Source organism: Rhodnius prolixus, unplaced genomic scaffold (genome assembly GCF_049639745.1).
Source record: "Rhodnius prolixus isolate KJV_2025 unplaced genomic scaffold, Rpr scaffold_36, whole genome shotgun sequence".
NCBI lineage: Eukaryota > Metazoa > Arthropoda > Insecta > Hemiptera > Reduviidae > Rhodnius > Rhodnius prolixus.
In genome coordinates, this window is record NW_027411639.1 from 214,722 (window position 1) to 230,444 (window position 15,723).

General features: G+C 30.5%; 1 protein-coding gene across 8 annotated transcripts in view; it reads left to right on the forward strand.

The window, feature by feature from the left end:
* The window catches only part of Syt7 (Synaptotagmin 7), a 193,993-nt gene that overhangs the window by 173,992 nt on the left and 4,278 nt on the right, over positions 1–15,723 (forward strand). For 4 of the 8 annotated variants that reach the window (XM_074144124.1, XM_074144125.1, XM_074144123.1 and 1 more), the window contains 6 exons: positions 4,664–4,804; positions 6,529–6,676; positions 10,975–11,084; positions 12,050–12,218; positions 12,661–12,876; positions 14,615–15,458. In XM_074144124.1, coding sequence (XP_074000225.1) covers positions 4,664–4,804; positions 6,529–6,676; positions 10,975–11,084; positions 12,050–12,218; positions 12,661–12,876; positions 14,615–14,715 — 885 coding nt within the window. In that variant the 3' untranslated portion in view covers positions 14,716–15,458. Of the gene's footprint in view, positions 1–4,663; positions 4,805–6,528; positions 6,677–10,974; positions 11,085–12,049; positions 12,219–12,660; positions 12,877–14,614; positions 15,459–15,723 lie in introns of those variants that run through there. The other 4 variants (XM_074144126.1, XM_074144122.1, XM_074144120.1 and 1 more) reach the window with 3 other exon arrangements.

Sequence of the window (15,723 nt, forward strand, 5' to 3'; positions counted from 1 at the left end):
CCTAACTAACTCCCACAGTTGACCCAATAAAACTGTATAAATTGATGACGAACTGTAATTTCGTCTTCTACTTCAGAAACTTTGAGGATATATTTGGAAAATTACGTCTTTAAGGTATATACTGTAAATCTTTCAATAAGGAGTCTAAGAAGGATCCTAGATGAAATGATGGCGGATCTTGTATTGGCCATTGGAATGAATGAAATGGGGTTTATTTTGTCAAACCCTCGTTATTGAAAGTGAAGTTACTCTATCCAATGCTAGGGTTCGCACACGTAAATACTGGGCAGAAAAAGTAATAAGAGCAACAAATCAAGTCCAGGATGAAACTATTATGTGGCCTATGCCGTCTAAATTGAACAAATAAAGCACCAATCTTAAGGAAATCACCCTCAGTGCCACAAAGTCCTCCTATTCTTAACAAAGTTCCTAAAACTATTATCTTCACACCCTAAAAAATCGTGTCATTAGTTGAATTCTTACTTCAATAATTTCTTTTCAACCTCACAAACTGCAGAAAGAATGAAGTATGAGAACCTATTTTTTTTTTTATTAGAGGAATCTCTTTAATCCATAATGTCCTGAGAGAAAACCAGCCAGGTGCCTGTGAAAGGGCCGTGACAGATAGCACAGCGTGGCACTATTGCCTCTGGCTGGGCCCCAAATCCACTTTTTGGATTACTGAGGTCATCCATGCCTGGAAACACGAAATGCTAGCAAACCATTGCGAGCCTAGAAGGTGAAATCTCCACATTTTGCTAGGATTCGGGTTTTCTCCTTTTTGGATTCCTCTGAAAACAATCTATACCCTTGGAAACCCTACTCAGTATTTTTTATTAACAACTAAGCATTAGCTCATCCATTTGAATCTTTATTCCCAATGCAAGAATTAAAAAAGTGTTACTGCATACGAACTAATAATGTTGCCCATCATTTGTATAGAATGACAACTTTTAATTAACGTTCAAAGTTTAAAGCACCTTACACATTGCAAAGTACGCACTGGAAACGATTATGGAATGAGGATTAGATCCTTGTTTATAGAAGGCCCATCCAACACAGCGTGCCGGTGATAGCTTTTAAGTTGGTAACCAAGTATTTTGATAAGCTTTATTATATTTATCCTAGGTTTGTGGTGTTGCATTAGGAATTAATGTTACATTATGAAACCTACCTTTTCAGGAGATTACAGGTTATTGTAATATTCCTTTATAAACATTTCTGACATTTGGTAAGTAAACACTTTTGCTGCAGAAAATTTGTGAAGGCTTTGACGACTTGTTTTTTTACTAAATTGACAGTGAAGTTACCACTATTTGAGAGATAACTGCCATATGCTAGCTAATTTAGTTTCCTAATGATACAATGATTCCTTAACTTAATAAATTGTTCAATCTGGTTAGAAAGGCTCAAACAAGGTAGATTTGATTAAATCCCCCGTATTTATTGATTGGAGAAATTCATTAAGAATTATCTAAACGGGCTGTGGAACCAATATCAGTTATTCTAAATACCTAGAGTAGTGCGTAAGACAAACCTAGTTTGTTAAATAATTTTCAGACTGTGAGTTTTGAAGGATTTTCAAGGAAGAAAGTCAAGCTAAGGAATATTTGAGCTTCAATTAGCTTAAGCTACTCGAGAGAATATATGTCACCTTGACTTTACCTATTATTCTCCCTAAACTCACCTAACTATTTCATCGTTCTTTAATTCAATAACAATTTCATTTCTCACTTCACAGTAATTGTAACCATTTCTTATCTCAATTTTGAAATCATTTACATATGCAAGAGAAGAACTATTTTAACTTGGATGAAAATTTGACCATGACATTTTCTTGTAAAAAAAAAAAATCTATTACCTATATCTAGCTCAGAACTTACTTTTAAATTTAATTGTAAATTTCTTTTCGATTTAAAGTTTTAATTGTGAGACCAAGAACTTAAAATTTTGTTAAATTCAAATGCACAGAACTAAATTTTTCTGGAATTCAAAAATTCATTTTTGTAATATAATTTCTTAAAACCTTACATATAAAAGCACTTTGTTAAAATATTAATTATGGAAATGGCAAATATTTACTAAAGACAATATCAGATATAATTTGGTTATATTATTTATTATTATCGGAACGCAGTATTTTAAGCAAATTTTATTAATTATTATTTTTTAATTAAAATTATTAAACACCCTTACTGTTTATATAGTATTACCTCCGATAAAGGGGAGATAATTAATTTCTATTAAAATTAATAATCTTAGAAATAAATTATTGATATAAATAAATTTTTTTTAGAGCTGACATGGTTCAGGATGCGTTGGTTGAGATAATTTTCTAATAAAGTCAAATTTCTGTGTTAATTTACTTTTGTTACCCTTCTTTTTATTATTATTAATTGTTCTTTAAGAGTAGTTCATTTGGTTGTCCTTTTTTACTATTTATGTGTTTTTTCGATCCAGTAACAAATTATAAATCCACTAATAATAAGTAAAAACTGGCCAAATACACCGCACACTTAATGGTCAATTAAATTTTAACAATAACTAATAAAAGTGCATTAACTATTTTAATAATTCAAATAAATAATAATAATAACTAATTTTTTAAAAATACTTTAAAAGTTCTCCTTTTCTATGGTTGTGATTTTTTACTAAAATTTTATTTCTTTATATAGCATAAAGCATGAGGTTGCATTTTTCAATTTATTCTCTTATAAAGATTAAAAATAATAATTATTTGATTATCTTTATTTATTTATTTTTTTGTAATTCTGCATTTCTAAGTTTGATATTTTAGACAGTTATTACTTTTTAAGATTCCTCTTCCACTTTTATTATTTAAAATTGGTACTCTAATCGTCTAATCATAATTGAAGCTGCAATTGTTTATCTAAATGATAAATAAGATCGGAAATTTTGAAAACTTTGCTTCACGCAGTATTTTAAGAGATTTTTTTTCGAGTAGCAAATAGAAACATTTAGAAAATATAGATCTGACAAAGTTTTTTTTTTTTTTTTATAACCTAACCTACGAAAGTCACTTTCATCATATCTTTGCAAGGAAAGTAAGTTTATTGTTTCTGCACCTTAAAAAATACTGAAAAAAAAAAAAAATTCACAATAGAGATGTTCCTCCAAATAAAACGCAAAACGTTGGTGCGAACACTGTAAAGAAGCGGAATATAATATTCTAAACTTTTCATTTAGGTGACTTTCACCTCTATCCTCGGTTATCTTAGAGTAGCACCATTTATAAAAATAAAGGCCTTCAAATAAAGATGCTATGAACAGGATCCTCCTGGCTTCAGTCCGTTCTGAAACAAAAGCAATGTATCATATACCTTTGAACTGCTTTTGAGCCCTTTAGGATATCATATCTACTAGAGTCCATATTAACTGCTTTAATGAAACCCACATGTTTTCTCCAGAAACATGCAGTACACTGAAAAGTTAATTTAACCACCTTCCTTGATTATTATTTTTAATTTTATATTTAGACAAAATGCAGAGTTGCAGAGTACAATAAGTATTAAAGTAGTATATTCTTATTATAATAATTATGGCCCCTATTAGTGTTTTTGTAATTATTTTTTATAATATATATTTTTCTTAATAAAGTTTTCTAAAATAAATCATGAATTATTAAGCAATTAAATTAAACGTTAATTAGATTAAATAACATAAAAATATAAAAATGTACAGGTAAACAGTACATAAAATGTTATAAATTTTAAAATTTTGCTTTCTTCACAAATTTTGATCCATTTTGCAGTATGCAATAATTACATTATTTCTTTAGTAGTACTTGCTTTTACCTTGTTTCTGTTATTTTTTCTTTATTTTCTTGAATCTTTTTTATCCTATTTTTTTTAAACTTATAAAGGCAGAAAAAAATTGCTTATTGCTAAGTACAGCGCACAATTAAAACTTATTTCCTCCCTAATAAATCATTCCTATTAAAAGAAGCATTAATTTTTCGAAATTAAACAAATAACACAGTGAAGAATTTATTTTTCAAACATAAAAGTCACAATTAATTCGTTGACTTCAATCCATCTCATTTTTCTAGAATAGATAAGCCGTGATTAGAAAACTTCATTTTTCTTAAAAGTGTAACAAAAGTTTGAGAACCCCTGCCCAAAAGAATTAAAAAATATACTTTTGAATTTAATATTTTATTTAAAATGATATAAATAAATATCTTGCATCAAAAAATATAAAAATAGTGAAAAGAAACTGAATTATAGTGATAGATTTATACTAAGTTATCTTTAAAAAGATAACTTTTATTTTTTTTAATAAAAAGACATACAGATTTGTTATTTTAAATATTAATCTTTAAAAAAAAAACTTTCTAAACAAGTGAAAAGAATTTAAATGTTTAATAAATAAAAAACTGTTTTGCATTTTGCACATAATATCAGCATAAATGCATGGCACTTCTATATAACAAGAATATGTCAAATATTGAAGAGTTTGTAAAAAACACGATTAATTTATTTAATTTTTCTTTAAAGTAATCAGATGCATGCTAAGATTTTTCAAATGCAATTTCTTTTTATTTATTATTAATTTTTTTTAATAATTAAATGCATGCCAATTTTATAGTTTTAATGACTATAATTATTGATAAAATCTTTAATGTATTTATTCCTTTACATAGATGGCCTTCCTGCAAAGCAGGTCAATATCTTTGGTCGATATGTATATTGATAATTCGGAACCATCCGAGAATGTTGGCCAAATACATTTCAGCCTTGAGTACGACTTCCAGAACACAACACTTATACTCAGGATCCTAACGGTGAGCCAAATAATATCTATAATTTAAAATATTTATCTGTAATTAGTGGATCATTTGTTATGATTTTGTTAGTGCTCACTCTTTAAGGAGCTAGCTTCTTTTTTTCCTTATTATTATCCTTTTAACATACAATAAACAACTGGTTAAAGCACTGGACTCTCGAAGTGAGATATCCCAGGTTCGAATCTAGCTGATGGGTCTTTTAGTGGTGGCCTAAAGAGAGCATTTAGCAAGGCGTCGAGTGTGTTTGAAGACTCTGAAATGTCCTCAATCACCAGTAGCGTTCTGTAGAGTCAAATCATTCTATAAAGAAAGAAATGCAGGCTACTCATCACCTAAAGCAAAGGAGCCCGAAGCGGTACTATTTGATTTGTTGTCTGAAAGAAAGTACTCTTCTAACCCTAGGCTTATTCCCTAGAAAGGTCCAAATTTTGTAGTAAAACTGAGCAAAAGGTTTAAAGGGGTTCATGTAAGCTGTAAAAGAAAGTTTAAAATTGAATGTTGATAAATTTCATGAATAAACTAGAATTTTGTATGTCAGTTCTTGTAGTTACTTCTTCTTCTTCTGGGGCGCTACAGTCCTGAAAGGGCCCAAACATCCCTCAACCAGCCACCTCCATTCCTCTCGATCGTGGGCTCTAGAACCCCATCTACGCACGCCCGTACTCCTTCAGGTCTGCCTCAACATCATCCCAGCCATCTCTTTCGAGGCCTCCCTCGATGACATCGACTCCTGGAGAGCCATAAAGCATCCTTCTGGGCAAGCGTTCCGCTCCACATGACCCAACCACCCTAAGGAGTCCTAGTTTAATGAAGGCTGGGTCCCTGGTATAGCTTTTTAAGTTACTACAGAAAACAAATGCGGTAGCTGAATCTGGTCTCGAACCAAGACTACCACTTTGATATCCAGTACCAAACAACTTTGAAACTGTCCTGTTATTAATTTTCGTGTTAATTAAGACAACATAAAATGAGATATAATTATTGAAGTGTACAACATTACTACAATAACTTGGTCATAAAATAAATGCGTATAAATATAAGTTACCCGCTATAAAATGGAATTGCTTTTACTTGGCAACAATGTTAAATATGATCATTTTATTTATTATCTCAATTTCCTAACCAAGAACATTTTCTTGCAAAGAATATTTCCTACTCATAAGCCTGGCTTTTACTTGAATGTAATTTCTGTAGCTGTTGAAATATTCTTCCTTATATCATGTTTTTTATTTTACTTTTAAACAAAAGGTGTTAATGTTGGTTGAATAAAAGAAAGCAATATCTACAGAAAAGTTATGTTTTTTATTTACATTATAGAATAAGTTACAATGCGATAAGAGCAAAGTTATCTCTATTAGATTTTAGATCATTCAAAATTTTCCCAACCGCGTTCTCTATAAAACCTAACCTAATCTAATTAGAGTAGGAGAAAAAAACTGTTTACTCAACGCAATAACTTTCTTGACATCCCAGGTATTTTATCTTCTAACATCTGATTGAATTATTTATAATCAAATAACACCTCATAAATGCGTCATATTTTCCAAAAAACATGAATTGGAGATCCAAGTTCTTTACATCATCCATCATCCTTCCCAAATCTCTTGCCAAAGATTTCAAGAAACTGGATAAATTATTTACTGGCAACAATTTACTATAAAATGATTAATTGATGTTCAAAATACCTATTAATTATTATTATTATTATTATTATTTAACAGGCAAAAGAACTGCCAGCTAAAGACATGAGCGGCACTTCAGATCCTTATGTAAGAGTAACGCTATTACCAGACAAAAAGCATCGCCTTGAAACAAAGATTAAGCGAAGAACTCTAAACCCTAGATGGAACGAAACATTCTACTTTGAAGGTATGTTTTGGAGTTACATTCGCAAAAATACAAGTGAATTAATACAAAAGTAGAAATATGATTCATTGTTTTTGGAGACTGATTTATTTAATCAAAAACGAAAAAAGTCACTGCCAATTATAGTCAAAATTTTTTACCAAGCTTTCGATCTTGGAACTAAGACTTCTTCAAGGCTGTGGCTTACAGTAACAGATAATGTACATTAATTTGATGTGAAGAAAACACAGTTTATTGAAATTTGATCTACGTTATGCTTACTAATTGTTATTATATGTTATGTTATAAGGATATTAAATAAATCATTTTTGTAAAAACCGTGTTTTTTTAAATTAAATTAATATACATTAAAATCTGTTACTCAAATGTGTTCCCATTCCTGAAGATGACTTAGTCCCTAGCGTGAAAAAATTAGGATTTGAACCTGGTTATACCGTACATTAAATTGCTTTATTAAAAGAAGTAAAACGTTCGTAATCTCTGTCATTAAAACTGTCCGGTAGGACAGTTGTATAAGGGTTGACCATCAAAAACTGCACGAAAAAGTGTAACGTTGAAAAACACCCAACTTTGACAATTTTTTTCTATTTTTCTATAAAAGATAAAATTCCCAAATTTTCTTTATAATATAGGGCAAATCCTCCTTAATGACTGTAATTTTTTTCCAACCACCTAGATCTAATAGGTTTCGAGAAAAAAGTTGCCGAAAATGAGCAAAAACGGCTTTTTCAAAAAATGTTCTTGTTCTTGTTCTTCTTCTTCTTCTTCTTCTTGTTGTTACCTTTTTTGTAAACAACGTAGCGCCTAAACGCGTGAACCGATTTTCATGAATGAGGTGTCATTCGATTCGGAATTTTATGTAGATGTGCCTTTTGGGGGTCTCGGCCCTGTACATTGAATGGGAGAGGAGTTAGCCCCCTTTATGTAAGGCCCCCTCCAAAATTATTATTACTAATTACTCTGTAAATCTTGGCCCGATTTTGATAAAATTTGGTAGGATGATAGGGTTAGGGCTCCCCTACCTAACAATAAAGCGACGATCTGCTCTTACACTTGTTAAGGGGAAGTATAGCAATCGTTTCAAATTATCGACACGTGAACCGATTTTCATGAATGAAGTGTCATTCGAATCGAAATTTTGTACAGATTTGTACTTTAAAAGTCTCGACGCTATGCCTCATAAGGAGGGGAGTTCGCCCCACCCAAATAAGGCCCTTTCTGAAACTATTATTACCAATATTTCTACAAAGCTTAGTCCGATTTTGATAAAATTTAGCACGAAGAAGTGATTAAAGCTCCTCTATGTGGCTGTGAAGTGCCATCATGCTCTTACACCTACTAAGAGGAAGTACTGCAATCGTTAAAATTATCAATGAGTGAACCGATTTACATCAATGAATTGTCGTTCGATTCAAAATCTTTGCCTTTTAGGGAGAAGTACTGTAATCGCAGTTTATTTTTCTTGCTCCTCTTAAAAGGAAGTACTGAAATCGCAGTTTAATTTTGCTATTTACGTACAAATACCTTCCTATTTTATTCAAAACGCTTTCTCAAAAAAATGGTTATTGAGGATGGTTTGGGGACCGTAACTATAATCATTCTTTAAAAAGATCTCTCCAGTGGTAGTTACGGTTCCGATTTAACACCTTATCAGGTTATAATGATAGAATACCTTATTCCAAATTTTAAAAAATCTGTAAAGCAGACGTAACTTTGCAAATAGACAAAAAGGAAAATCTATCCAAAAGGTACAAAAATCTCCTTAACAAAAACTTACAGTTTTAAAAGTTAAGTATAAGGGTTGATTAAACGCCAAAAGGTACACAAATCAGCAGTTCCCAACATTTCATTAATACTTCATTGATATAATTTAAGTAATTTTACTGCATTAACTTTTCCTTCACATTTTTTAGAATTTATTAGATGTCACAGACCCTTATGCTGGCCAGTTCATTCATAATATTTTTTTATTATAATTATGATAAAATGAGTGATGAATTATTCTGAGTAGTCACATATACATGCATGTTAAAGTAGAAAAAAACAAAGTTAGAGTCGGCCACTTTTTAAATTTCAATCACGGAGGATTCAAAACAATATTTCAGTCTTAAATTCGTCTTACCGAAATATTCGTGAGCACAAATAACATACATTTAATAACAAGTAGATTATTCAACAATATTTACTCATTTCTCAATTGTAATTTAATTTAGTCCCCCTAATTTTACTTATGGTAAAATACTGGAATAATTAGCTGTCCTAAAAATATGCATATCTTTATTTTCTTTATTTTATATTACATATATATAACATTGTGGGAAGAACACCTAGATTGAGAATGTAATTGAAGAAAACTATATTATTTGCGATAAAGCCAGATTATTTATTACTTATTATTACAAACGTTTGACTACAACATAAAATAACAATTACTTTAATCGAAGAATGAACTTAAACCAATGATTTTTATTTAAAAATAAAAATAAATGCATAAAATTATTGATGTAAAAAAAGTTTATGAATTTTTTAGCCTCTTATTTTTTTTATATTTTTTATAACGTTTTCTTTTTCACCTGTGATTAATAGTTTGATTATTATAGATAAATAGATATTACAGTCAATCTAAGTTAAATGGTGTGCTACTTGAGTAAATATTTTGTAGACGAAAATGGCCAGCATAAGGGTCTGTGACATCTAATAAATTCTAAAAAATGTGAAGGAAAAGTTAATGCAGTAAAATTACTTAAATTATATCAATGAAGTATTAATGAAATGTTGGGAACTGCTGATTTGTGTACCTTTTGGCGTTTAATCAACCCTTATACTTAACTTTTAAAACTGTAAGTTTTTGTTAAGGATTACTAAAGTAGTTCTGATAATTAACGACTATTAAATGGTTCATGAAATTGTTATATATTCGTTATAAAAAAGAAAAATAATTGTTTACACATATAACTACTTGGTGGAAATATAAAGTTTTATTTCTGAGTGGGATGCCTCTGTTGAGTAAACAAAATTAAATATTGAACGAATCAATTTTTACAAAGTTAACCTTTATCTGTTTGAAAGTAAATTTTCTTGCTACTGTAGTAGACATCAAAGGTAGAGAACTTTCTGTTAGAAGGCCAAGAAAAAGAATAAATTGGAGAGCTGTCTGAGACTAGTTGTTGATAGCAAAAGTCAGTTGGAAATAAATTCGTGATCAATTTGGTCTGTACATAATTCAGTATCGAACTTTTTTTCTTATATTGGCTGCAAAAGCACCGACTGAAATGTCATTTTCTAAACACAAACTATTCATCACTGTCTCAGAATTTCACCAATAAATTCTCAAAACTGTCATTAATCATTCGTAGAACTGCATACAAATGGATTTCTTTTTTGTCTTATCTTCAGACACTGCCGGTTCTAAGGCAAATTCTTGTATTACTGAGACTTGTATTACTATAAGATTCAACCGCTTACCGTACAGTAAAGTCATTTGATAACCGCACTGAACTTGTCTTTCCTTTTTAAAGTCATGTTAAGACATCATTAAGTACATCTTTCTTTTTTCTATTTCACATTGATAACACGAATCTTCGGAGATGACACATGGTTTTTTTCGTAAAATCATATGAGATAAAATTACTTACAAGTTGTCTCAGTCGAAGATTTTTAAGGAAACTCCACATTAAACTTTAAAATAGGAAAAGAGTTTAGTAATGAAATCAACGAAGCAATGTGATAAAAAAAATACTTCTATAAAAGGAAGAAAGTTAAGCATAACGGTACATGCAGGTCTGAGGGGTTGACTTTAAATTTTTTAAATTGTTAAACTGGAAACAAAACTCCCTACTTAAATGTGGCACAAAAAGCCTTTCTTTGTACATTCTATTACAAATAAAATTTAAAGATATATTTTCTTTGCTAATGGTCTAGAAAAAACTACTAGTTCATGCTTTAAAAATGACGATTTTTAACTGTCAAGACTCCTAGTGAGAAGCAGGCCAGCTACTTTTTCAAAAATCTCGGCGCTCGTGCTTATTATCTCATTCAAAAACAAAGATCTCGCTCTTAAAATACACACAATATAAAAATAGCTAATAGAGAACACAGTCGTGTATCCATTAACTTGGATTTTGTGTACCAGCAAGAATGCTGCAACTCACCAAGAATTTCTGATTTATAACCCACAAAAATGATCTTTTATTATGGAATTGTGTTTGACTTTGTAGTCGATTTTCTGTGAACAACTGACTTTTGTCGAATACTATTTTCACTCTATTAAACGTTAATACAATTTGTGTAATATGTTCTAGGATTTCCAATTCAGAAACTGCAAAGCCGAGTGCTTCACCTGCATGTATTTGATTATGACAGGTTTTCTAGAGATGATTCCATTGGTGAAGTTTTTCTTCCTTTATGCCAAGTAAGTCCAAATAGGCCTTTTAGGCTATAATTTAGGCTACTTCAATACATACAATTTTATAAATATGTACGAAATTTTTATCATTTTGTTGGTTGAACTGTATCTTTCTTAGAAATTCACTATGAAAAAGTAAGTTCAGACCTTTTTACCATCTGTTAATCAAACAAACTTGTAGACGAGACAAAAAAAATAGAATTGTCGAAAATCGCTAAATATGAGCTTTTGTCCCGCAATAGTAGTAACAATTGAACACAAACTAAATGCGTTTAAATAAGATGTTTCCATTTGATTAGAAACCACGATGGTTAGCCTGAACGTCTACACCACCGCAATCCAGAGGGTCTTTTGCACCCGCAACACCACTTCCAGATGTTTCGTTTCCACGTATTTTAACCAGTATTGTAGCAATCAGACGCTTCATTACTTCACTTTACTGACTTAGTTCTCCTGTTTGCCTATTTATTGTGGCGGCCAATAAGTTTAGTCTCGAAATTTGAATTTTTCGTTTAAAGTAGGTTTGTAACCAGCAGGAAGAAACTTAAACGATACTGCTTAGAAAAGGGCATGCTACAACCTCCATTGTCAAACCACTAATACCTTTACCTTTGTTGTAGATAGATTGGAGGGGCGGACTGTCCGGTAGGACAGTTGTATAAGGGTTGATCATCAAAAACTGCACTAAAAAACGTAACGTTGAAAAACACCCAACTTTGACATTTGTATTCTCTTTTACTATAAAAGATAAAATTCCCAAATTTTCATTAAAATATAGGACATGTATATATTTTTTTTGTAATTTTATTAAGAATTTCAAAGTTCTGTTTTACTGCAATTACCACCTAATGATTTTAGTGGAGTTAATAAAATTTTAATTATTGCCGAAGAAGTTTATATTAATTACCAAAACCATTGAACTTTCAAATTTTATCTTTGTCTTTATTTATTCTTTTTTTTTTTTTTGCTAGGTGGATCTGTCAGAAAAGCCTTCTTTCTGGAAGGCGTTAAAACCTCCACTAAAGGATAAATGCGGCGAATTGTTGACTTCACTTTGCTACCATCCAAGTAATAGTATACTTACATTAACCCTACTGAAAGCAAGAAATCTGAAAGCTAAAGACATCAACGGCAAATCAGGTTAGACTAAATCTGCTAAAAATCCTGGTGATCATTTTTATAATTTGAAATTGTAAATCTATCTTCTGGTATAAAGTTCATCTACATAGATTTTTCAACTGAAATATTTTTGTCTTGTAAGTTTATAATTTGATCTGCAACTGCCACATGTACCAAGAGATTGTATTTTACACATCACTTTCATCTTTCAAACTTATTGATGATTTCATCAAATTAGATTGTAAACCTTTTTTGGAAAACGAAGCATTCTTGAACATGTGCAAACAAAAGTCGCCTCTCAAAAGTTGATAGAACTAAAATGGAACTTACAGAATTGTGGACATATTTCGGCAAACAAGAACATTACTTATTCCGAAATGCGCTAAAAAAAAATATAACGAAAATAAAAGAAGAAATGTTGACAATTAATTTAATAATTTAATTAATTTATTTTTTATTCCAGATCCATATGTAAAAGTGTGGTTACAATTTGGGGATAAAAGAATTGAAAAGCGCAAGACTCCAATTTTTAAATGTACCTTGAATCCTGTGTTTAATGAAACATTCAGTTTCAATGTTCCCTGGGAAAAGATTAGGGAATGTTCGCTTGATGTCATGGTCATGGATTTTGATAATATCGGAAGAAATGAGCTTATTGGACGGATCTTACTAGCAGGTGGTAATGTATTACAGATATTTACACTGTTTACAATGTTGCACTAAATTGTATTTAGCATCACAGGTTAATATTCTTTAATTATTATCTCATATTATTTGTTTGTAAAATAATCATATACTCGTATGTGCTTGCATATCGTGAGAGGTTGATGTGTAGACAAAAAATAAAGCTTATTTACAAGAAGCTTGATATTAGATAATTTGTATATGTTTTATAGAATTCTAAAGACAGTTATGTATTTTACATAATCACATACATCCATTCATAAATGGAAGTTTTTTCTTTTATGTTCAAAAGAGAACAGATTTTGTCAGTTAGAATTTTTATAATGGAGGTTTAAGATTTTTGGACGTCTCAGTTCTGTTGATGTGAAATGGCTATAAAACCTCAATATGATTAATCCAATCGTCAGCATATTCAGAAGAGGCTCACTTTGAGTGGAAAGACGATTGAAACAACCTCAGTAAATAAAATAAAATAAAATGAATAGAAGAATACCGCTAACATGTTCAAAACATATTTTCACGAAGTGTAAAAATTAATGTTCTCTAAGCTTATTGTGCAGAAAAATAAGATCATCTAAAGTCTGTTTAACGACGAAGTTTATTGGGCATATTATAATCATCTCGTTGTGATTGCCTTACCATAATAAGTATCATAAGTTCTTTGAAAAATTGAATGATTTTTACCAATCAGAAAGGATACTTTAAACTTCTAGGAGACTTCGCAGCAATTAATTTCAATGAACAATCGGAAGATAAATGAAATTACTTTAAAAAAAAAAAAAAAAAGATTATAGAAAGTTTCTTCAAAGCCTTCTTTCAAATATTTCATATTCATGAGTTATAAATTCATCCATTTTATAAAGTAATTAAAATTTTTGAATGGAATCGTTAAAACCGCTTAACAAAAATAATAAAGATTTTGAGTATAAGAAAAAAACTTTGCCTTAAAAGATGTAAACAAATTTTTCCTCAAAAAAAAAAAAAAGATAAAGATAAAGATAAAGCATGAAAATTTTCCTACTGCTTTGGCGAACAGAAGGTTTGGGTTCAAAGAAAATGTCAAGTTATTGTGTTCAGTTAAGTGACTGAACGCAAAAAAATGTTCAAATATAATCCACAATAATTATGGATTAATTTACAAATACACAGGATTGCTGGTTCTAATTTTTATTTTTTATTAGAAATTTCCAAGATTTATGCAATAAATTCTAAGATTTTAGTTATTCTACTTACTTTATTAAAAAATAATAATATTAATAATAAGATATGAAACATTCAAACAAATTTGAAATGTATTTTACACTCTATTATTTAGTCTGAATTTATTTTCACCCATTCCCACGATTGCTGCCGCTTTTTGAATACAGGCTGCATAATGCTATTAGCTGCTAGAAAATAGTAGGTAAATGATCACCTTTGTTGCATTGGTTAGAAGTTAATCTATTAAAACGAAAAATCTATAAGAAGGAAAAACTACCGTTTTCCTCTTTTCTGCTGATTTTGTTTAAAAATAATAGTTGCTGTAAGAATCTATTCTGCTTATAATAATTGTACACAAATCCAAGTTAAAATTAATCAATACCAAAACTTTAGTTCAAGTAGAGTTTCTTAATTTGCTTCTTACAAAAAGCATGCAACAGCTCGTTCCATATGTAAACTTGTATCTTTAAATTTACTTTTATATTCACTTTTACAATATTAATGCACTTAAGTATGATTTCAATGTGATTTAGGTAAGAATGGTTCGGGTGCAAGTGAAACGAAGCACTGGCAAGACATGATTACAAAGCCAAGGCAAACCATTGTTCAATGGCACAGGCTAAAACCGGAATAAAATTAAAAAGTAAGTTAATAAACCTTTTTCTTTAAATTAATGTTTTTATGCCGTGGTTATATTTGAATTTCCTAATAAATTTGTGAATAATATCTAGAAGATAATTCTTAAAGTTAGACGCCACGGTAGCCGAGCGGTTAGAGGCGAGAGTACTAGGTTCGATTCCCGGTCAAGACCTGGGATTTTATTTAATGTTTAATGTGAGAACTTTGTAGCAAAGTATGTTCACCTTCGTCCATGACACCTAATTGGTAGTTGGACGTAAAGAATAGGCAATTACTTGACTTTAATTCTTTTAGTTGTTCCTGCACATGGTTTTGTCTCGCCACTTTCTGTTACCCATTTATTTTGTCAGGTATTAAGATTATTTGTTAGGCGAGCTAAGCCAAGTGCATCTCATTTTTAAGAAACAGTCTCTGTTTTGCCTCTCCTTTCTTAGTATGAATGAGAAGATTATGGACAAGAGATTGTAGTTTTGAGACCACTTCTGACTTATTGGTAAAATTCGTTGTTTATGGATCCTCCATGACCAATTTTGTGTATACGAATGAACAGAGTTCTCGGATATATGTATGTAATATAAATGCTGATCTTCTTAGCTGATGCCAACAAAACCCAAACAAAAAATCTTCAGGCACTGAATTGTTCCAACTTCTACTTTGCTATTCGCAGAATGTGCTCTACAAAAATGAATAATGTTAAAAAAAAAAAAAAAAAAAAATGCGACGCTTCTGCGTCAGATAGGGGGACACTGAATCTCACGCTAGAAGAGATTTTGGCATAATCGACCTCGCCTTTAGTATGTAGTAGCATTTCATCGTTGGTGAAACAGAAAAATTGTATGCAATATCTTAAAAATTAAAATTGACTATATGAAGGGCACTTATTGTACTCCCTCAGATAAGAAATTACTGCCAAGTTGGCGGCTAACCCTATTTAGGGAGAGAAAGTCCTCCGCAAGACTCCTCCGAAAGATGCATCCCGTGCTTAATTTGATCAAGCAGGAAA